General features: G+C 39.4%; 1 protein-coding gene across 3 annotated transcripts in view; it reads right to left on the bottom strand.

The window, feature by feature from the left end:
• The window catches only part of luzp2 (leucine zipper protein 2), a 276,029-nt gene that overhangs the window by 25,055 nt on the left and 226,506 nt on the right, over positions 1-24,468 (bottom strand). For all 3 annotated transcript variants that reach the window (XM_079665447.1, XM_079665448.1, XM_079665449.1), the window contains one exon: positions 5,518-5,580. In XM_079665447.1, coding sequence (XP_079521573.1) covers positions 5,518-5,580 — 63 coding nt within the window. The remainder of the gene's footprint in view (positions 1-5,517; positions 5,581-24,468) is intronic.

Genomic DNA, 24,468 nt, shown 5'->3' on the forward strand with positions numbered 1-24,468 from the left:
ATGTAAGTCGATTTGGATAAAAGCGTCTAACAAGTGACATGTAATGTAATGTAATGACCATATGAATACAATACATGTTTAAACGTAGGAAGAGTGTTATTCATACGTATATGACAGGGATAACATCGTTCTGAAAGATGATCATTCTTCTTCTAGGCTAGAGCGGGAATGATCATAATCATAAATAGGACAGCAAATGTATCTGCAACTATTTTAATAAGTTATTTAGGCTTTAAATGTGCATTTAATTGTTTTAAAGCAAAAATGTTCGGTAAACAATGGCTCTAGCTTCTCAAATGTGAGGATTTGCTATTTTCTGTAAATATAAATTAAAATAACATTGGACTGTTAGTCAACCAAAACAACCCATTTGAAGCTGTCAGGGTTTTAGGACACTGTGGCAGTTAATCTTTAACTATTCTTTTACATTTTGCAGTTTAAATGACTTATTTTCATTAACACCAGTGCAGCCTCACCCCTGAAGTTCTCTCTTCATAGATCAACTACAAAACAAAACAAACATTCGTAACAAGAGCCTTATTTCTTGGTAATACTTTAGTTTCATTAGTGTAATGGCTTTCTGAAAAATATAGCAAGTTTGTTGTCGTCTCAGGCAGTGAAGACACAGGATCAGCTCATGCATTTTGGTGTAAAAGCAACCGCTCGACCTCCTTTGAAGTGTTAACATGTATTTTTAGTGGAGTAGTTCTCACCACACAACACAGATTAAGAGCACAAAGCCTGACATAGCAAGCAGAAAGCACAAGTTAAAGCAGCTTTCTAAAAAACGATTACCACACCAAGTGAAATGTATTCCAATGTACAATGTGGGAAATCCCAAAGCCAATTTTTCACTTGCAGAAAACACAAATCATACAAAAAGGAAAGCTGTTACTAATACAAAGTCTAAAAATGTCTCATGCAACAAAAGGAGTTTAGAAAGTGTATCCAGGGCTAAAACAGAACAGGGCTAATCTCAGTTCTTGGAGATGGCTTCAAAGCTGATTTTATCACAAGCTTCTTTATAAACTCTCAGGAAATCTTAATTGAAAAGATCTTTTGAAGATTATTTCTAGACAGCAATAGGTCAAAGTTAAATGCTTAACATGTTAATCTAGGTTCAGTTTAGGTGTACTGTATGTGTAACAAAACAAATATCCCATAATATTTCTATACAGACAGAGCATATATCATAATTTATGTTTACTAGAATCATGTATCACAATAACCTGCTTTAGTATCTCTTTCTGTGCCTCTGCTTTCATTACACTGTGATTACAGCTGCAGTCAGTAACCCTTCCCCTTTAAACATAAATAACGTTCCTGGATGAAAGTAAGGGCATGTAAGAACATTCTCTCACTGATTTACTTCAGTTTTATAGACTCACAAGGGAACTGAAGACAGTGACCTTCAGTGATCCACCTATTAGAGAAAACTCTCCTTAAATTCTTCCTTAACAAACCCAGAGTCTGTTTTCCTTTATGTCACCCATATACGCCCCGTAGAAGAACACATACTGAGCGTAATATATTATCATATCCAAGCACAAAGCCAAGCAGTCATATTTTTAGCCGCTCATAGATCATTCCCTTTGCTGTCTCTAGAAATGTCCTGGCTCTGCGCAGACTGACCGACATCTTCAATCAGGACCTCTTCCTAGCCTTTGTACTCTTTCCAACTCTTTCCGTAAGTGTTATAATCAGACTTGGCTGGGATGTCAAATGTGCCATCATCGTCTCACAGTTTGAATATGTGATGATGGCTTGGATCAGCTAAGCTGGTGAAATGTCAGGGATGTTCAGCTGGAAGCTTTGTAGAAGGAAAGAAGCATGTAATTTTCAACACCAATTGCACGTGTTCCCAAAAGATCTCAAGAATAACCCTAGTGGTGGAGCAGACTTCAGGGTCCATGAAAAGCTCTTTAACATCAAGGGCTTCCAAACAATCAATTCTCTTTGTGGACCTTTGCGCTGAAGTGTGCATGTAACTTGAGTCCATCATTGCTGATACTGTTAAAGTGGAACAGGAACCTTCACAGGTTGTTGCTAGTATAAAGTCAGTTTAGATGAAGCATCCATGCTAAGCTGCAAGTTAGCTGCTTCTTGCTGAAGTGCCAGCTTATGTTCCCTTGAAGTTAGACTTTTCTTTTCAATCGACCTTGATTCTTTCGTCTTTTGGAGTAATCAAGCTTCATTGGCTGTTGTGTCAGCAGTCTTTCCAGAACACTTTAGTTGCTTGAGGAGGCATTCAACTATGTAATGATTGTGTAAAATAAACACTGAACACTGACCTTTACCATAACTATTTCCAGATCAAAGTGAAGGGAGGCATTTAAAAAAAAAAAGAAGTCAAACCGTTATTCTTTTTAAAGGTCTCCCATTATACTGTTTTTCATCAATATATTATAGGTTTCAGATGTATACAAAACATGTGTCTGACGTGTTTGGCTCGAAATACCAAACAGATCATGCATTGTAGCATCCCATAATCCCCTCTGTTTCAAAAGGGCTGATTCTCTGTCTTTTAAAAATGAAAATAAGGATCCACTCCCCACGCCCCTCTGAGAGATATCTGGTTAAAAAGAACAGAATGGTGCTCTAAGAGGAGAGATAAGGGGGGTACCTTAGTTGATGATTGGCTAGTGGATATGCAAGCCAAAAAATCGTTATGACATCATAAAGTGGCCCAAATCTGATGGGCTCATTTTCAGACAGGTTGTTATATAAATGGATCAGGAGAAAAAGAGAGCGAATCTTTTTCAGAATCTCTTTACACAGAGGGGACACATGTTGATATATAAAAGACAGGAACAAGTGGATTTTGCATAATAGGTGACATTTAAGCCCCTGTCACACTGTCCCGAAATTGTCACCAGATGGACACACGATAAAGGGATCGTAACAACATCGGGCCATTCGTGAGGGCATCTTAAGCTATCGTATGACCGCCGGTGGAGTTTCTCAGGCTCCGGCAGCAACTTTGTGAGCAGTGGCAAAATCTTTGGCTTGCCAACATTTTTACAAAGGACCTTGCGAAGGTTAATTTTCGTGTTGAATTTGTGTGTCCATTTTGCCCTTCCTAAGGCACTCGTGAGGGCATCTTCGTCTGATCATCGGTGACATCTGGCATTTTTCGCCTCACGAAGACAATACGAAGGAAACAAGAAGCTGCCCGATTGTCTTAGGAAGGCAACACGACTACGTGAAGCCCTTGCAATGCTGTCGTTCAGCCATCGTATTATAGTACGATGACATCGAGATTGCATTTATTTCACAACAAAATCATGTAAACATATTATGTAAATAACCCAATTTGTGTTCTGTGAAACTGAAAAGGATATTACATTGTTTTTGTTACTTTCGTTGCAGTTGTATGTCTTAAATGTAATTTAGGTTAACTTCATGTTTTATTTAGATGCTTTTATTTTGAAGGCGAGGTTACGCTGTTGACAGGAAGTTGTTGTTGCTATGGAAACAACATGACGGAGATAATTATTATCTTCAAATCTACATATAAAGACGGAGAAAGTAAAGAATAAAGTGTATGTTTAAATGTTGGCACCCCCCGAAGAGGCACAATCTCTTACGTTGAGTCTGGATACATTCTAAATCATCAGTAAAGTCTATGACCATATTTTCGTGTGTGGTTCGGGTGCCATCGTGTGGCCTTCTGTAGGCATCGTACTTGCTTCGGCTGTTGACCAAGTTCGGGGCCATCTTCGTGTGAAATTCAAAATTCCATATTCGTGTGTCCATCTGATGTCAGTTTCGGGACAGTGTGACGCGGGCTTTAGGGAAAGCCTTCATCCCATTCACATATTTAGACTCACATCTAGAAGCTGCTAAGTACAACCATACTCTGATCTGGTGAACACTGAGCAGCAGCACAGGGCCATGATAGGGCTTCTCAGTGGTGGTAATGAAGGAGGGACAAGAGTTATTTCTTCCCTTTCCCCACCCAAATCTATCCTGCCGGTCAAGGTGATGAAACAAGACATAAAAGAGAGCCTATCAAAGTAACATCCTATTTGTTTAAGAATACACACTACAGTACATTGCCAGTTAATTTGGAAAAACAAGCTAGAACTGATGCAGTTTCAACCATAAAACTGTTTCAACAAAAGCTTACTTTCACAGCCTTAATGAAGTTAACATGTATTGCAATCAGTTGGGTTGGACTGAAAACGTTTTTATCTGCTTTATAAACTGCCAACTGAGTTTGTCTTCAAAAGGGCATACACAAGGTAATATAAGAGGTGCTCAAATTGAGTAGAAAGTGTCATGGTTCCTGTTTTTAAAAAGGGTTTGTTATTTGAAAGGAACAGTTAATGGGAAACTATTCTGGGACATGAATGGGAAATAAATGCTATTGTCCGAATGACACTCTTTATTGTGTGAAATAGCGTGTAAATAAAATAAATTAAGTATGTCAAGTATTAGTAATTGTAAATATGTTGTTTGTGGGTACAGATTCATGATTTGAAACGCTAACATATTACAGTTTTTCCTGTAATACCTGCCAGGCTGCATAATTCCTTATCTTCTCCTGAAAATGCAATCACCAAGAACTGTGCTGTCATTCAAAATCCTTTGTAATATTCTCTGCGGCATTGACCAAACAAGCCTCAGCTGCCTTGGGTGAGGTCTAGCCAAGGGTCTTTGTAAAGAAAAATGTCCATCTGCACACCAAGGTTGCCATCTATCAACTTGTCTGCATCAACACACTGCCCTATGTTGTAAAAATCTGAGGTTATTTCAAATACTGCAGCCTGTACAGAAAGTGCATACATATTGAGTCCTCGATTACACAGCTCCGGTTGCTCTCACTTCTCATCGTGGTGCTCTCAGGTCCTTCTGCCTTCTAAGATCCTGCATAGCTAAAAACACAGCCTAGTATTGGTCAGCATGACGGCAAGAGCAGGAGTTCAAAACCCTGCTTGAAGTGAACCTGGTGCATGCTAGCAGACCGTAACAACTGGCAGCAAAGCCAAAAAAGAAAAAGAGCGAAAGTCGGTGACAGCTAAAATGACACAGATGAAAATGTACTCGAAGCTGCTCTCTATACAAGTTTGGCTCCCCGGATTGCTCTGTGCAGCCTTCAAAGAGCATTCTGTTAGAGAAAACTTGTCCTGAGATTCACTGGACAGCCAAAACCAGGCAAAGTTTGCATGTGGGAGAGAGAGTGAGAAGGACAGGAATAGACTGCTTCTAATCTATAATGTGAATCTTACACCGTGTGCCCACCGAGAGTTTCCTAATAGTTAACAGAACAGTTAAATTAATAGTCCAAATGATAGTGGACAACTTGTTTTAATTACAAGCAACAAGAACAACTATTCTCATTTAGACGTTCTAATTTGTATTTGGTTAACATTGCTTGCTCACAAGAGAACGACATGTGTGTGCAATATCCTATCGTGAACTGCACCTATTCCATTAACAATGAAACAACAAGTAGTGGGAGCAGATTAATAATGAATGTGAGAAAAACCGAATGTTATAATTGAAAATCCTTACCTCTTCGGCATAGGCATCACAAAGTTTGTGTCCCGAGAGTAGTTTCGTTTTCAAGCTCTTGTTCTGAAAAGGAGAATAGAAAGAAATGAGTGATGCCATTGGTAAGTCTCCACTGTGTTCGTCACTTCATGTTCCCTTAACTTTTTTGCTGCTTTATAAAAAGTACTACCGGTATTTACTCAGTAGGCTTCAATTTCTCAAACAAGGCACTTGGCTGTTGAGGAGCCCTGACAGCAAGTGCTTGGTTGCCTCTCAGTTTGAAGAGCAGTCAGGAGTGCCCTGTCTCAAAGAGCACTCAGGCCCGAGGATAGGTCAGCATTGTAGCTCAGGCCTGAACTTTATACGTGAACAGTAAAGCAATCAAATCATTTGACTGGCAGCCTGTGAAGACAAGCCATAGCACGGGTCAAAGGGTGTTGTTGTTTGGTGCCAGTTAACATCCTTGTTGCAGTTTTCAAACAATCTGGAGGACTGACTGCTACAATGTGTTACAGAAATGTTCATGAAGTACATTCAACCAAAAGATGTCTGCTGTTGAAACCAAAAAGGTGCTACTAACAATGCCAGATTCCTTAAAAATCTCAATTCAAAGTACAAACAATGTCTTGATAAAAAAAAAAGTCTCTTTAAAATATGTATTTCTGAATAATTTATCTTGGGTCAAATAAGCATGGTAAAACAAGTATCTTTAGTACAGTCCCGGGTTTCTTAATGCTATTGTCACAGTCAAAGGCTTGGGGTAAAAAGGACTAACACCAAGATCTTTCTCACTTACAGTAATTTAGTTTCAGTACAATGCACTGCTACATACTTAAAAGGAGCCAAGAGGAATCATGTAAAGACACTAGAGAATGGGACCTGAGGGTGATAACAGCTTTTGAAAGGAGGGAATTTCCCCTTTTAATTGACAATGATCTGTTAGTAAGAATGGTCTTAAGCTGACTGAATGCTTAACCCAAAGTACCCATCCAGACCTCAAGATGACCCAATAAAACAGCAAAATCCACCATGAGGAAAGTAACACTGAGTCTGAAAGAACTACAATCGTACAGTCTCCAGCGTGTGCAGTTAAGGGAAAGTCATTAGGGGCAGACAGTCGCCGCTGTGATTTTAAATTAGATGACCGTCGCAGAGATTTTATTACAGTGGGAAAAAGAAAACTGCTTGAGAGAAAACTGTATAATGCAGTGGACAGAACATACTGCACTACACAGCATATGTATTTAACAATCCATCTATGAAATACGAAGGCATACACAGGCTTTTATTGGTTTGTACTGCAGCAAGTCTGAAGCTTGAATTATTTTTAAAGAGCTCCTTAGAATATGTCATATCAAGGTTAATATTGTTTCTGCTAAAAATAATGGATGATCCAAGACTCAGTCGTTGTATCTAAGCTATCACATGCTTTGTGATAATAAGAAGTTTAAAGACAATAGTCTGTTCATTTTTGTTAGTGAGAATGTGAGTGAGAGTTTACTGAAACATTTGGGGAAATATATAAAAAAAGGCATCACAGGTCCTTGAAATGTGTACAAAAATCACCCTGATGGCTGAGTAAACCTAAAACTCATCCAACAGCATTGTTGTATATTGACAGGAAATAATTGCCACTCTTGCATAATTAAAATTGTACCACTTGTTTTATAAAAAGAAAACATACAATTAGATACAACTTAATCATAGCAACCGGTGGTGATTTATTAACACTTTTTCATTGACTCAGCATAACATTTAAAATTCTAAATGAGTTTATCAATGAGCCAATTAACTGTAGTTGAGGGTCTATTATTCAAACTCGTCCATTCAAACTCAAGTGAGAGCAATGAATATTCATCCACTATACTCAATTCAATGAAACTGAACACAGTGACGAACAGAAACAAAGCACAACAGAATAAGTTGGCCCTCGCTCTTCTCATATAGTACATGCATGCATTATGTTATGCTACATACAACAAACAAGTTAATGCCACAGCAACTAAAGTATGTGAACGGATTAAAGCAGGGGTCGGCAACCCCTGGCACGCGTGCCAGCATTGGCGGCACCGTCACCAGTGGCACACTAGGAATAAGTGGAATAAGTGTGCAAAATATTTTAAATTGTATTTTCGGATCCTGAACGAGACCGCCGCCAGAGCGTCTCCCCGTTACCTGCAGAAGGAAGCCATGCACGCAACGCAGCCCCGCTCTCTTTATCTCCAGGTGACTTTCTGCCGCTTTCCTCCGTGGTGCAGTGCTGATCGTTTCACCACGGAGGAAAGCACTTCACTAATTGCAGTACCCATAAGGAGCTGTACAAATGCCGCAGTTTTTGCGTGGCTGTGTCTTTAGTTGAAAGCCCAGTGGCGATCTGCTCATCTCTCATCGACATAATATGCTACAAAGGGGCGGACTGGCCATCTGTGTGTTGAACTTTCCTGTCGCCTCCCAGACCGTAGTCGAGGAGGGCAGAAGCAACAAGCTTCAGGTTCAATAACCCACTTTAGCTTAAATGACTGGAGAGAGGCGAGCTCTTCTTGGGAGGCCGTTGCATTTACTTAGCTGTTCTTCTGTTTCACAAAATACATCACAGACCTCTGTTTTTCTGCTGCCTCGTTTCACTTCCAGAAACATACACACGCTCCCTCACTGTCGCTCTACCATCCACAAACACACATGCACAAGCCACACCCCTCTCTCTCTCTCTTAAAGGGACAGCGATCTCATCTCACTCTGCATGACCCTAATATCATAACATGTGTGTTCTGGAGAATCACAGAACGGACGATCGGCCGTTTATTATATCGTTTAAACCAATTATTTAAATGTTCTTGTTAAATTCGGCATCATGTAAGTTGCGCTCCCCGTAGCGAGGCTCCTGCTGATAGTTGACGAGCGTCAAGCTCCTCAACCCCCCCCCCCCCCCCCCCGTTGATAATTGTCGATCGTTGGCACGCTGATAACTATTTTTTTTTTTTTAATGGCACTTCATATCAAAAAGGTTGCCGACCCCTGGATTCGAGTGTATGGGCTTAGACTGGGATATATCAGACTTTGAAACAGCATGATGGATGCCAGGAGGGTCGTCTTGAGCCTCGCCAAGACTGTGTCGTGTTGCTGGGCTTTACCATGGCGGTAATCTCCCAACTGCATGACGAATGGACCAGAAATCCTCTTCACAATGTTTGCTATGTGGGAGGCAGCCCTTGGAGGATCTACATGAAGAAGGTTTTTGCGTTCCTCGCTAATGCACAGTTGAAACAGTCAACATCGAGGGTGAAACCGTTTGTTCCAAGAACACACAATGCAATTCGTTTAAATGACAAATCTCATGAAAAAAAAACAAGTGAAATCAATTATTTTTCATTTCATTTAATCGTTTATTTGAACCGGGACAGTGCACATTGATGAACACTTTAAAACAAAAATAATGCTTACAAGTGTAAATGAGCCGGGTTTTAGCTTTGAGCTAATTTCCATCAGTAGTCCCCTCACATACAACATATAAGAACATGACATTTATATACATAGCAAAAATAAATACATGCTATGCAGGAAGAGCATGAGCAGCATACAAGTATTTACCACATGGCAGTACAATGTAGCAACTATGGTATATAAAGTGCAAGTTAAGACACAAGTGCTACTAGGGATGTAACGATACCAAAAACTCACGGTACGATAATATCGGGATAAAAAGTCCACAGTACGATATTTATCGCGATATTGAAAAATAAAGAAAAAAAATGTGAATTTCTTTTTTTTTTACTTGAATTCTTTTTTCTTTATTAAATAATACATCTGGGGCCGTATTCACAAAGGATCTTAGGGCTAAAAGTAGCTCCTAACTGGCGAATTTAGGAGAAACTCCTAAACATAATGGGCGTGTCAGTCTTAAATTTAGGACTCCTAATTTTATTCACTAAGAGCAATTCACAAAGTATTTTAGGCCTAAAAGTAGCACCTAAGCTTAGGAGAGCTTAAAAGTCCTCGAGAGGACTCCTAACTCAGTAAGACCTATTCACAAAGAATCTGAAAATGGCTGCGAGACGAAATGTTTTGGAGACAATGGAAGACTGTGAATTGATCAAGAGATATAGGCAAAATCGTGAGGGTATCAAACTTGTTGTGGAATTAGTGCAGGATGCAATAACATCCCCGACTAACAGGAATAACCCGATTAGTCCGGAAATAAAATGTTTGGCAACACTACGATATTTAGCAACAGGGAAAATGCAACTTTGCAATGCCGACGATTTAGGAATATCGCAACCATAAGTCAGCCGTGCCATAAACCAAACCATCAACGCGCTCTCTAGACCACATATCATCCAACGGTTTATCCGGTTTCCTTTGGACAATCAACAACTACACATGATCAAAGCCAACTTCATGGCAATTGCAGGTATGCCCGGTGCGGTCGGTGCTATTGACGGGACGCACATAAAAATAATTGCGCCCTCAAAAGATGAGGACGTGTTCGTCAATAGAAAGAAAGTACATTCCATCAACACGCAGATTGTTTTCATTCATCATGATAAGGGGGCTTTAACGGCGGTATGGGCTGTTATTGAAAGTGTTTAAGTGCTGGAAATATGCTCATTGGATAATAGTTTGCGGGGTGCTTTTAATTGCCTCCTTGATTTAATGCAATTTATGTATTTTTATTGTTTGCTCTCTCTCTTTAACGTGCATATACAACGTCATTATCGTGGTCTGCACAAACTTGTCATCATGCGTGTATTCTGCTAACTGCACTGTCCATAACTATTTGATAGGAATACATTTCTAGCCTAGGCTATTTCCTTGTTTTAGTGGGCTCGTTTGTGGGATGTTGCGGATGAGTTTCACCGGGACTGCCTGCTCTGAACAACCAATCACCGTACTGACCGCTTCTAAACTCATGCACGAGAATCGACGTAATCCATAGCAACGGCGCGTCACTCTTAGTTCACTCTTAGTGATTTATCCTTAGTATGAGTAGGTCTCAGCGGCTTTGTGAATAACTTTTAAGAAAAAACTCCTACGTAAAATGTTTTAGCGCGAGTTAGGAGCACTCCTAGCGGTAAGATAAAATGCTTTGTGAATACGGCCCCTGATCTGTATAGCATTTTAGTAGGATAGTAGTATTTTAAAGTGTCAACAATATAATAATCAGACCCTGCAATAGAATAAATCAAGGTTATCTTTTAGGAATATGAGCATGTCCACATTTCCAGGTAGAAGCGGGGATGTTTGGGCATTTACAATATCCGCTGCTGTGGAAAAAACTCTCTTGCTTGGTACTGATGTTGCTGGGACAGAGAGATATGCTTTGGCCATGGGTCACAGCAGTGGGTCAAACTGTGCATTGTCTCTCCACCACTTCAAAAACAATACAGTTTTTGCCAAGAAGGTGAGGCTTATCGACAGGGCGAGATATACATATACTGTTGGTACTTGTCAATGTCTCTAGGTATGTACATGTAGCCCTGTAAATACGATGTCCTTTTGTGTTCTGTTGTTTTATGTTAATGTTGTAACCATGTTGGACAGGTCTCCCTTGAAAAAGAGATCGATGATCTCAATGGGACCCATCTGGTTAAATAAAAGTAAAAAATAAATAAAATAAATCGCGGTAGATTTTGTCAGTCTCACGAAGGTATTGAGACATTTATTTACCGCGATATCGCGATATTCGATATATCGTTACATCCCTAAGTGCTACATAAAGTGCAAGAGGTATAAAAGTGCATTTAGCGGTGATTACACGTCTGTTTGTTGCTCAACCATTCTTTGAGTGGACCTTTGAAGCTATTGAGAGTGGGACAATCCCGTATCTCAGTTGGGAGGCTATTCCACAATGAGCTGCCTTTAACGGAGAGGACATTTTGTCCAAAAGTTGTCCGTCCGTCTATGGTATGATGTAATATATACCATTATAGTTGTATAGGGATGTTTGTATTACTCACATTAGGAAAATGTAGTAATTATTACACGATGAGCACAATAAAATATTTACATTTGGAGAAAAGGATCTACAGTTCCAACAAGATATTTAAAAAACGAAATCTCAACAAGCTGTTTCAATGTTAAAACTGAAGGAAAAGCAGATCCAACAAGGAAGATTTGGAAACACACATCTCAGACACTGTAGGGAAGTCTGTCTGTCCACCCTTCCGATCAGTGCCAGTCAGTGCTTTTTTGGCTTCAGTGCAAGTGAATCAAGTTTGCATTTCTAGGAGGTTTTTTGAAATCACAACATTTCCAAAAGCAATTATTGCTCATTGATGCTGCATTGATCTTATTTAGGTGGAGATAACACATTCATCTATTATGTTGTCGTGCTCTGATGATGGATCTGCTGCTCAATATAATTAGGGGACGAGATGGCTGTGAACCACAGTGACATTTTGGATACAGGACGAGTAGGGGTGTGTGCATCCACCAGCTGGCCCTTGATATCTACTTATAAATGATGTGGCCACATCCACAATTCTCCCTCTGTGTCATGGAACATGCTGACTGCTATGACAATTGTTCACAACACAGCTGCATCTGTATAGTTTGAATTAGCCATTTGTTTGCATGTTTTACCACGCTTGCAGCTTAGATCCATACTGAAATATCTCAAACTATATGATGAAATATTGTAAAGGTGTAAGACTCTAGGAATCGAACTGACTTGGATAATGTCCTGACTTTTCATCTAACCCCACCACAAGGTTTACTGTTGTGTCAACCTGTTTGCAGGACTATATTGGGAACACAGCAAAAAGCTGCATTCAGATCACAAAGTGGCATTTTCTCATATACGGTAATTCCTGGCCTGTTTCTTTCCTTTGTGATTCAATTCTTACTCCCACACACCTGTACAGTGTGCTGGTACTCCAGCACATGGACTACATGCACACTGAGCAGAGGTAATGAACTGAAATGGCAGTTGTTGTTGTTGTGATTCAGGGGCAAATCTGTCCGTGTATCAATTCCTCACAGTTGCACCTCTTCTCGCCCCTACAGAAAGACCACCATTCGAGGACATGTAGAGTTGGCAGCTGTCATAGAAAAGTGACGCAGTTTAGCCCTGAGACATTCTCAGAGGGAAAATGAGATCCTCTGGAGCTTATCTGCCACAGCGCATTATTCAAATGTTGATACACTGAGCCACATATGTCGTACTGTGTTATTCCCACAGCGCAGTCATTCTGCTGACCTGAAAATACATTTCATATTTATATGTTGCTCATATTTTCTATTTAGAAAAATGCAATAGTGCACAAATGAGTTGGGAAAAGTATTTCTGTCAGCCTGCCACAAGGTCGTCTTCTCTGATCCTTGGCTTGTGCGGATTCCAACTTTGAATACAAATCACACGAGGGAATGATGGTTCGCTGGTAGCTTTTGGTTATTTGATGATTTTAAATGCAGAATCATATTATATTTTCTTTTCACAATCTGATTGCAGTGGGTTAAATCATTGAATAACTCCAACCTGCTTGCTGGTACCATAAGTGACACGTGAAGGTGGAGCAAAGGTCCACCGAGCGCTGAACGTTGAAGAACTGAGGACACAGTGAGATAGTGTTAGTGGTACAAAAGAAAACACTTTTAAGTACTAGCAACCAGTCAATCAAAGTAGAAATGCACTAAAGCACAGACAAATTATTTTCAAAATGAACGTCATGCTCTTTAGAGAATACCGGAAATTAGTAATTGAGACTATAAACTCATGATCACGATGTTTACTGAGGAAAGTATTGACTGAGAAGGAGGGTAATTGTTTTCTAAACTTCTATACAATCAGAATGTTTACGACCAGTAGAGTCGCCCCCTGCTTTCTATGAGAGAGAATGCAAGTTTAACTTCACTTAGTGCCTCATTTATTAGCCCTGAAGGTTGCCGCTTGGTTTGTTGCCAAGTGTTCACAACACATGCCATATAATTGTCTTTGTCTCTCACCATCCCCCCCATTTCTGTCAAATAAAAAGCGAGATTGACCCAAAAATGTAATAGAAAATCACAAACCATCCTAAGGACTTCAGCACTCAAAAATGTCTATCAGACTCAACTCAGGAGTTTCTTTCACACATTAAAAAGTGCTTAAATGTCAACATCAGCAACAACACTGAGGGTGTTGATGCTTGCTGTCCATCTCGGTCAACTTTCACACCACTTGACACACATCACTGGTTGCTAGATCCTTTAAGCCTAAGTGTGAAGTGGCGGAAACCACATTCACACCATTGGGGTGAGAATGCAGTAATGCACAGTTAATTTAGCTGTAATACATATTTTATGTCATCATTAAATTCCATTCCCGATGTTAAGATTAACACCTCGCGTGAAGCCTTTTGTCACAATGTTTAAATGACTCAAGTGCGATTTAGTACGACATTTTTCTTTTAGCTGCAGAGTCACACTAGCCATGGCGTGCATGTCTCTTGACACCTCTCAGCTGTACAAGAGAAGGACTGATGTCACAACATATTTCAGCTTGAAAGGCCAATAAGCTTCATCGTTATGACAAAGCCAACAAAATGACAAGATGTTTCTTTTGCCTCCTGCCTTTAATAGCGTTGGCATCTTCGTCGTAAAAATACGACTTCTTTATTCATGGCCGCAATGAACTGCGACCATGAACCAAAACAGAGCCACTGTTTTCAGTGGAGGTTAATACAAGACACAGATAAGTAAATAGTCCTAAAATGAATCAAAAAAACAATTTAGTCTTCAATGTAGTTTTAAATTACATGTTCAAGAGATTTATGTTTAGCAAACCAAATATAGAAGTGTTGTTTGTTGCATCAAGGAGTGCATTAATCCTCCTTAGTGAAGCAAACAGTGAAAACAGAAGATAGCATCTGAGAATGTAACACTTAGCTGAACTATAGGAGCAAAAGCTTGTTGAATTGATTCTGAGAGCGTGGGGCTTTATTGGAATCTCAATACTCACTACTCTTCATGTAAGAGGTGAGTTTTATCTTTGAATTCCTTTATTTCATATCATAATTTAGCCTTAGAAACTCACATAGCTCTCCTACAAACTCTTAGCCTGCAGGCAGAAATCAGCATTTGGTGAGACCTTGAGAGACCGCACAGTGTTTGGCATTGTAGAAATTGGTATGAGAAACTGCTTTCAGCCATTGTTCGCTTTGTTTGGTTGCAGTGGTGGGAGTGTAGATTGATAATAATCTGGCAAAGTGTTGTCAGTTCCTTCTAGACTTCCCTTTCATTTGAACTTTGAAAGACTACAACGCTGAACCACTGGGGTAAACGAAGGGGAATTATAATATTATGGACTATTTAGAGTGTTTTTATTTTAAGTCAACAACAAAGTACTTTGTTGTGGGTTCTTATTCATGTGTCCCGTGTTAAATATTGAGTTGTCAAAGTATTACAATTAATTATGGGCCAAAGAAAGCATTGAAAGCTTGTTTTCTCTATGTAAAATAATAATAGGATCAAAAAGTCATGGGGTCACCCAAAGTAGAGGGCCCAGCAACCTCTAGAATATTCCAAAAGCAGATACTTAAATTGACATAATCGCTCACTGCACCGAAGACTGTTTTAGAAGAGATTTAAATCATATAGAAAATGTTTGCTGCTAAACCTTTCCCCTCTGTAATTGTCTTTGACATCATTTATGATAAACAGGCTTCCAAAATACAGGTTTGTTGATGAAGCAAAATAGAGTTGGAAATGAAACAGGAACTTGGCTTGCCGTTCAATGTCAGCTCAGCTTTAAAAACCCTAAAAAATAACATTGAATAATTAACAGTAAATAATTCTCGAGGAAACTTCTTTTCAGCAAATCCCCATCTTTTCCTGACCATTAAAAACTGTTATTTATGAATGGCAGCTTCAGCAGTTTTAATCTCTTAACAGATTTCCCCCCCTGGATCTTGGTCCTCCTTATAAGTTAAGAAATGCATTCCTATTATAAAACAAAAAACACATTCAATCTATTTGACATCTTCCGTCATATTTTAATGAGAAGATTCCACACATAACATAATCAATTACGGTCTCTGTCCGTACTGTCCGATAGGCTTGTCTGCTTTTTTAAAGCCACATCGGAAGAAAATTGTGACGGGGCTTTAGCACTTATGTAGCTGTCGAACGCATCTTATAAATATTACTGGCATTAGCAAAGCAAATGTTCACTGTGGATAAGCTATTAAATATGACATGGCCCCAGACGTCTTACAAAGCATTTGGCGGCTTAAGCTAAACTCATCCTGGCAGTTTCTTAAGGGCTCTTCAGGTCAAAGCGGGGATTATACTTTAGTGAAAAGATTGCACTGTGTCATTGTGTCATGATTTTAGTTTTGTGTGTTTAGTTTTCGGTTGTATTTTGAAATTCTGTTCTCCCTGTGTCTGGTCTTCCTTCCTGTGTTGCCCTCCTGTGTCTGATTGTCTCATTGTATACACCTGTTGCCCCCCCCCCCTGTGTTTCTGCCTCCCCTCCCCAGCTGTGTCCTGTGCTGTGATTACCCTTCTGTGTCTTCCCTTTTGCTTGATGTTCGGTCGTTGTCTTTCTCGTCCATGTTACCCACCTGTTCCTGTCTGTAAGCTTGTTCCTCGTGCTCCCCGGCTTGCTGATGTTAAGTTGTTTCTTGTTTTTCTTTGTCATCGGCTTTTTTTTATTAACGCTCGCTTTTTGTTGATAGACCTTTTGTCTTTTTTACTGCATTTGGGTCCTATTTTCCCCAATCCTGACGGTACAACCGAACCAGTATGGACCCAGCAGTTTTTTCATTTTCACAAGAGCTGTATGAGCTTGAGAACACTCTTGAGTGCATCTTTAATGAGTGGATGAGAGCCTCATCTAGAGGGGCCAAAGAGGCTGTCCCGTTGGGGGTCCCACCAACACCATGTCCTGTTCCGTTGGGGGTCCCGCTGACACCTGTTCTACCCGGGTTCCTGCCAACACCATTTCCTGTCCCGTTGGGGGTCCCGCCGACACCTGTTCCACCGGGGTTCCCGCCAACACCTTGTCTTGTTCCGTTGGGGGTCCTGCCAACACCATGTTCTGCTCAAGTCCCTTCTCCATCGGGGGTCCAGCCGCCACCAACTCCTGTTCCGCCGGTGGTTCCGCCGGCTACTAACCCTGCCAGTCCTCCGGGGCTGTCACATTGCCGTCGTGGTCTTCCTGTCCGTGCTTGTACCCGGCCCCCGGAGTTTCCCCACCGCGGTCATCACCCCTGCTCTGCCTCTGTGCTGCCCCTGGGCCGTCCGAACCCGTCCTCCAGACCCCCTCCACCCACCCTTTTGGCCCTTAGTCATGCAATTTTTTGAAGTATAAAGTTAATGGATGCCTAGTAAATGAGAAGCTAAATATCTAAATGTAGCTCATACTTTATAAACAATAACTTTATATTTCCTTCAATTCTGCCATAGAGTAAAAATAACTCAGTACAATAGCTTTTACTTTATGCTACACAAAAAATAATAACTACCATCAGTTCCCTGTTCTTTCAGACACACCACTGTACTATTATCATCATTAGGATATGCTTTGAGGGAAATAATATCCACATCCTTATTAGACCTGACCACATGCGTCTGCTCAATCATTATTACCCTATATTGCTCTTTGAATGGCCTTTGAATGAGCAGCTGTGTAAGATGCTTGACAATGCCTCAGGCTATTTAGAGGAAAAGAGATTAGATGAACTCTATTGATCCAGCCAGAAAAAATTGGGAAGGGCTGGCGTTTCAAAGACGAGGAGAAATATTCCATGCGAAGTAGTCTGAATAACCGTCAGCATAATAGGAGAGCTGCAGATCTCTGCAGTTACCCACCCACCTGAACACTAATCTTTTCTGGTCATTTATTTCATTGCTGTTCCTTGTATTTTTTCAAGCTGAATAAAAAAGCAAAAAGAACAAAAAACAGCAGAACGATGTGATAAATCCGATGGAAATGATGACAGTGAGGCCTTTTACGCAGAAAGTGAATTATCTTACAGATTAATTGAAACACTTGAACTGTAACAAATGAAGAACGCCTAGACAAATTATTATTCTTTCAAATTGAATAAATCAAAAGTTGATACAAACAATGGCTGCAAGGTACTGCTTCCCTCACTCTGAAGTGAAGTAGTGAAACAAAATGTATTTTACTGTGATTTTTCCCCAACAGCTCTAAAAACTTTAAACTGATCTGTAAGCGTTTAACCGCTTCACATTAAGTCCGTATTCAGATTATTACATCTTCAATTTTCCCATTAATATTTCAGAGTTGCTTTAAGGAACGAGTCGACTGTAGCTCAAATGATGAAGAAGCTTACCGATTTATCATACAGCAGGTAGATCAAATCATCCATTACTAGGACACTGAGCTCTAAACGGCTCCCAAAGCTTGTGAAGGATAAAAAAAAAAAGGTCCTCTAGGTCAATGCCGCGAGCATTGTCCAAGTGTGCCGCAAAAAAACGTATTTTTATGTTCCACATTTTTTTCTCACTTAATAAACTTCACTTGATATACACTTTATTTTATTACATGTACAATGGAGTTCATAAGCTAATAAAACGTATATTGCTCAGATTTAGAAATATTAAACAGCTTAAATTCTCATGATTTACATCAGCCGTCATTGTTTACGGTGTGCAGAGCACCTTTTTATCCTCGCGCCAAATAATTTCAAGATGGATCGTTACGTAGTGACAATAAATAAAGAAGCACCCCAGCCCTCAACAACACAGGCAGGGATGACAGAACATGATGGAACAGCAGTGCAAAAGAAGTCTAAAATAACATTAATATCAGCCACAAGTTTAAACAGCAGAGCTCAGTGTCCTTCAAAAATCAATAAGTTATGGATGTGAGGGTAGCTTATGAAAAAGTGTCATGTCATGCACTGACATACAAAACAATAACTATGTTTGTTCCATTAAGGTAAATGTTGATCATACCTTATTGGACCTAGAACAGTAACTTCTGTCCTTATAACAGTGGTTCTCAAACTTTTTCTGTCATTCCCCACTTTGAACAGGTGGGCCTTTTCAAGCCCCACCTGTTCCTCATCGCTCCAATAAAATGGTAGGCCAAGCTTAAAATGCTCAAATGTATCGTTCTATAACAGGGGTCTCCAACCTTTTTTAGGATGAGAGCTACTTTCAAAAAATAAAACAAGTCGTGAGCTACTTTTACTCCTCATTTTTTTTTTTTTTGCAGTGTATATATTTAGCACATTTGAACATTATTATATGCCCACCCATATACACGTCTGGCCCACCCACAGCCAATCAGCACGTCCTAGCGATGTTGACGTTCCTGACAAGCCCAGAAGGAAGTGCCACAAACTGCAGTTCATCTAGTGGCCGACAGGGGGTGGATGCAGAAAGGAGCAATTTCCATAGACCCCCCCAACTTTACAGCAGAAATAAACATGTTTCTAGCCGCCGAGCCAGTAATGTGGATGTCAGTTTTACACATTCTGAGGCCGCCGTGCCTAGGTTTTTGTTTTCACTGCTAGTTTAGGCTTATGCTTATGTTTAATTAGTGCATTAAAAAATAAATCAAATCATTAATGAAGTTTCAGCTCATACCCCACACTTAATAAGTCTCCCCCTAGCCCACCTACATTTGTCCAGGCCCATCCACACAATAATTCCTGGCTACGCCACTGCTACTGAGTCAGTCTAATATAATTTAATTTTGTGGTAAAACACATAGAAGTAAACACATTCAATGTACTAAACTGTTATTGCCAAGAGATGGAACAACAATTCCTGTAGCTGGACTAATTATGTAAATCATACTGCATCGCATTAAGTTCAGGAATCTGTGTCCGAGTTCCACTGCAATATTTGCAAGGAGAAAATAAAGGATAGAAGTGAATATTGATTTTATGTTACCAGGTACTGTATAATGGTACTTCAACAATACAATCTTAGAAAGTCGTCAGCTATGGGCCAAATATTATCAATTTTTAGAAGGCAAAAAAACAAGAAAAACAGACTAATTAAAATCGTAAAATCAAAAGGACATTGTGTGGTAATTTAAGGCGTATATCCTATTTGAAAAGGTTGCACACATATGGAATAATAACTTTTCCCCACTACCCCCCACTGTCTGCAGTTGAAGTTTTAAGCAGTTAAAAAAGATAAGCAATGCTGGGGTTTAACATGTTCTTAAATAACTGTTTTAATAGTGGCAAACACGAGTTGTGAACACAACATTGACACATCATGGAGCTTCAATAACTGTCAAACTAGCGGAGGAATAAAATGTGAAAGAACAATTTAGCACTGATTCTTTACTTCCCACATTTCAGATGTGATAGATGTCCTCAGGATTACATCTTGGTAGAGAGGGGCATGGTTAATAATTAATCACCCCTTCCTCCCTGGAATAGCAATCTGCTTCAATTGGGGCTATAGCCTGAGTACACTAGAATGTGCAAACACTATACTGTGATAATTATCTTTTCATCAAATTAAAAGTTAAGAAAAGTCACATTGAAGTTTAGTTCAAGTACTTAAGGCAATTTGTACATCCTCCATCATCAGACAGTTACTCAATTTCATTTCTTCAGCCTGCAGGTAGAACCATTGGGGTAAAGTCACAATCTGCATGCTTGATTACCTATTTATGTTTTGCAATTCTACTTTTTTTGCAGCTTTTAAATCTTTCTTCTCTACTTCCACAATGGGGGTCCATGTTCTCTCACCAAGCTTGCGGTTGAATTGTAAGTTTAGCTTAGGAACCTTCCTAACGGAGTGCAGTGACTCAGAAGTACCTCAGTGGCAGCCATGATAAGAGCTGTTTGAATTCTTAGACAATAGGAAAGGAACTTTGAAACGTCCTTAATAACCTCCTTTAGCTTAGGAAATACTGGACCTTCCTTTAACTTGCCAAAGGGCTTCGTTTTGAACGATCAACACTATAATAATCAAAAGGAGGAATATGAATGTTACTTTTTTTACTGAAATGACCAAATAAAGTCTCACAGTGTTTACTGAGCTGTATGAGGTTTTTTAAACTTTTAAAACATGTTTGAATGGTGATAGTGTATATCACCACTATGACGGTGATAGATGTTCAGGACTAACACGTTTATAATACATACATTTGTATTTATTTTAAGATCTTTTCATAAATCATACGTATTGGGATTCATGTGGATTAATGTGTCTGGACCGGAGGGAGAGGGTGACGAGCATAAGTTTCACTTTACTTTTTTATTTCAATTTTTTCCCCCACTCAAATAGAAATGAGTCACATGGCACACTGTCATAAAATTTACAATTGAACGCATTTGTAGCCAGAGTGTTTTTTAAGAAAACCTCTAACTTCAATAAAGTAGGAAAAAAACACATTTTGTGATCACGTCAAAAGACATATCTGCAGTCGCAGCCTTCATCAAAGTTGAAGCACTTGGATGTATCTGAGCAAAAATATAGACAATACACTTTCTAGTGTCACAGCTGAATACCACAGAAAACCGGTCACTTGTCTGGAAGCAGAGGGCCAGAAATCAATAGCCATGGCAGGCTGTGAGGAATAAAGCAACGCTGCTAAGTGACAGCATGGCACCGCGACTTTGAACACAGGCCTGTCTTTACCTCCCTCAGACAAGTTTCTATGATTCAAGTTCAGCGCCAGTGCCCACGTAGGCATACGGATCCAAAAATGAAGTATTATGTGCAAAAACAGTGTGCGGAGTGACACAAATGTAATACGACTTCTGGAAGAAATACAAAGACTTATACATAAATGTAGGAGCTACCAGCAGGTGGCTGACTTACCCTGCACACTGCAAATGAGAGAGTATGATTTTTCACTTTAAGTTCTCGCAAAGTGAAGAGAGAGGCATCTCCATGATGGCTGCTGGCGTTGGTGGTAACTTGGTGGCTGATTATTATTATGCTTTCACTGTGGAGCTGAGGGTCCACATGATCAGAGTTTTCCGACGGCTATTAAAATGCAACAATATATATAACTCTGAATCATCAAAGTTGTAAGAAAGCACCTTGCTCCAGTCAGAGTTCCTACTGTGCAAATAAGGGCATCAAACTCTACATTGCTGCAGGCGCTGAGATGTTAATTTTCAGGTCTAGACATTGATGTTAAAGCTTGAATACATTTGACTGAAAAGCATAGGTCTTTAGATGTCTTGGTTGCACTTACCAGCTTTAAAATGATTAAAATTCAACATGTAGTTTGGGCCTGCTTCACAGATTAATCAAGTCATTAAAATGCTTTTGAATCAACTATTAAATGTAACCTATGATTAGCTTTTAACCAAGCTTATCTTTGGATTTGCTGTAGATTGTCCAGCTAATGGCCACTTCTGGAAGGTTTCCTTTCCAGTTTTGTTATCTAACCTTTATACTGTAGGACTTATGCAGCTGCAATGAAAGGGAGACACACTCACTTTCATCTAAGACATCTGTATATGTGGGCTTCAGAATATTCCAGCTGTAAAAGTTTATATAAACTGATAGTGATAGCTGCCATAGACAGAAACAAAGAAGAAGTTTGTCTCCTCTGATTGTCACGTATGACGTTGCACAGAAAATGGATCATGAAGATAGAACACTTGACTATGACAGCATCCCAAGAGCTTTTGTGTGCAACAGCGAACATTTTGGGACAGCAAGGGCAGCTAAATGTAAGGCTATTTTGGACGAAACAATTCAGTACATTGACATTGATTATAGATTAAAGACTTGTGTTTGTTTTTTCAAATACTGTTAGAACATTTTCAAACTAATACGACAATCCTAGGCTGTGTGAGTGAAATTCAGTAAGTGAGATATATTACCTGTAAACAAAAGTAGATACTATATTGACCTTTTCTCAGAAGGTTATTTGTCTTTATGTATATTACAGTACTTTGGCAGTGTTGGAAGGAAATGCAGATTTAATACAAGCCTTGGTCTCCTAGATGAACACAACCTCCTTTTAGTACGAGACACTGAACCAACATATCCTGAATTCAGGCAAACCTGTCACTCCAGATCTCATTACAGACTCTTTGGCAGGATTGCTGTACTTTATGATTGCAATATTCTCTAAATAGCTTTTATTTCTCTCTGACAAACCACTAGATTTGCTCTCTCTGTTTATGAACTCATTGTCCAAGGGAGACCCTATATAGAGCCATCAAAGGGAATTAATAAGGCTTATTTGCAATCCCTTAGCCCTTGGTTATCAGTTTTAATTTAAAGAAAATAAATATCAACACAAACATTGCAAAACTAAATAGGGAAGTTCACAATGTGACTCAACATGACCATCCCTCGCATAAGTGTTAATGCTGATAATTAATTAACAGACAACCCTGACAGGAAACTTCTCCAGCACACCATGTAGCCTCTGCTATGGGTGACAGTGTGCAGCCTAACCCAGATCACAATGAGACAACAATCAACTGCAGGTATTATCCATAGCATCTCAACCCCACATTTTTTTACTCCCGAAACATGACTCTTAATTGATCTTTTGTACATGTATTTGCAAATCTCAAAATGTAAAGATCAATTTCCTAAGTGTTTGTGTTATATAGACCCAGGCTTTTAACTAATTATGCTAAAGAAACCAGTGAATGGCATATACATTACTCTCTTTGTGCAGCGATAAATAAAACAAAACTGGCTTCTTTGCACAAAGCAAATAACATTGATCACTTGATATCTGATGAAGGCCACTATTGACCTTATCTACAATTCAGCATGTTCCCTCAATTAATAAAGAGAGAGAAATTAACCTTAGCTAGTTGCCCGGAAGAGGGGCAGTTCCATTCTCCATTAAGAACAAGCTGCCTGTCAGTGTCAGGGAAGCATAAACGGACTCTTTATTTCTGTTAAACAAATGATGTTTGCCTGATTCCAACTAAACTATTTTCCTGTCTTCTTTGCCACACTCAACATCAAAGGAGCAGCAAGACCATGTTAGCAGTTGTCAAAATAAATTAGCAAACACTAATATAGATGTATTTAGTCCTGGACACTGATTGAGAAGCAGAGACGTGTCCACTACAAATCACGTCTAACCCTTAGCAACATTCGATTCCACGCTAAACTGTCCAATGAAATGATCGGTGTGTGTGTGTGTGCTATTTGAATTCACTGACAGGCTCTCCCAACCTGATCTCAGGTCAGGGAGAATCAATGTTGCGCGAAGACAGCGCAGAGATCAGAGCTGTTTTGGGTACTGGAATCTGAAATATGAACATGATGTCATGAAAATAAACAACATGCTCTCAGCATGAAAAGAAAAAGAAAAGAGGAGCCAGCAGGATGGGCAATCCTCATACACATCAGTTTGATTTTCCAATTGTAATGCTTATTGATAAAGTGTAAACCCTTAGTCAAAGTTTTATGATACTGATAGTAGCTTCAGTAAGTATTTTACTTATCTTTAATAAGGTTCAGGTAGCTTCGATTGTTCGCATGAGTTGATTTTCTTTTGGTATTTTTGCCGTTGTCAGTATATTACTAACATTTATTTATTGATTCCCAAGCATGTACATTTTAAACCTGACCACTGCTTTGAACTGGGAGTTGTCTCCGATGTGTAACGGACCGTTCAAATCTATTATTAGTTTAGTTTTTCACTCATACTGTTTCTGGATGTGATATTTCTTGTGTTACTTGTACCTTGTGTTAGCACCAAAGACAAATGGATAACATGTTCCAATTGTATTTACCTCTAAATAAAATGCCCATAACATCCGAGATTCTGGACTTCAGTGAGAATAGTTGTAATGAACTATGATGAATTCTAGTGGATATGATTTTTCATGTAACGTCAGTGTTTTTCACAGTACATCATGAGTCATCAGGCAATTTCCTGAAGCTTCAGCTTGACTGTTAGCTCACCTTTCAAAATGCAAACAGATGAATCAACATGTCAAGAGATGCTTCTTTCACATTTTTAAACTCAAGCTAGAGGGAGATAATGGTCATCATTTTGAATTCACATCACATTAATTTGTTCCAGAGTTCATGTTCAGTTCACAATAATGTCACGGTTGT

This window comes from Notothenia rossii (genome assembly GCF_949606895.1).
Source record: "Notothenia rossii genome assembly, chromosome: 2".
In the NCBI taxonomy this organism is placed as follows: domain Eukaryota; kingdom Metazoa; phylum Chordata; class Actinopteri; order Perciformes; family Nototheniidae; genus Notothenia; species Notothenia rossii.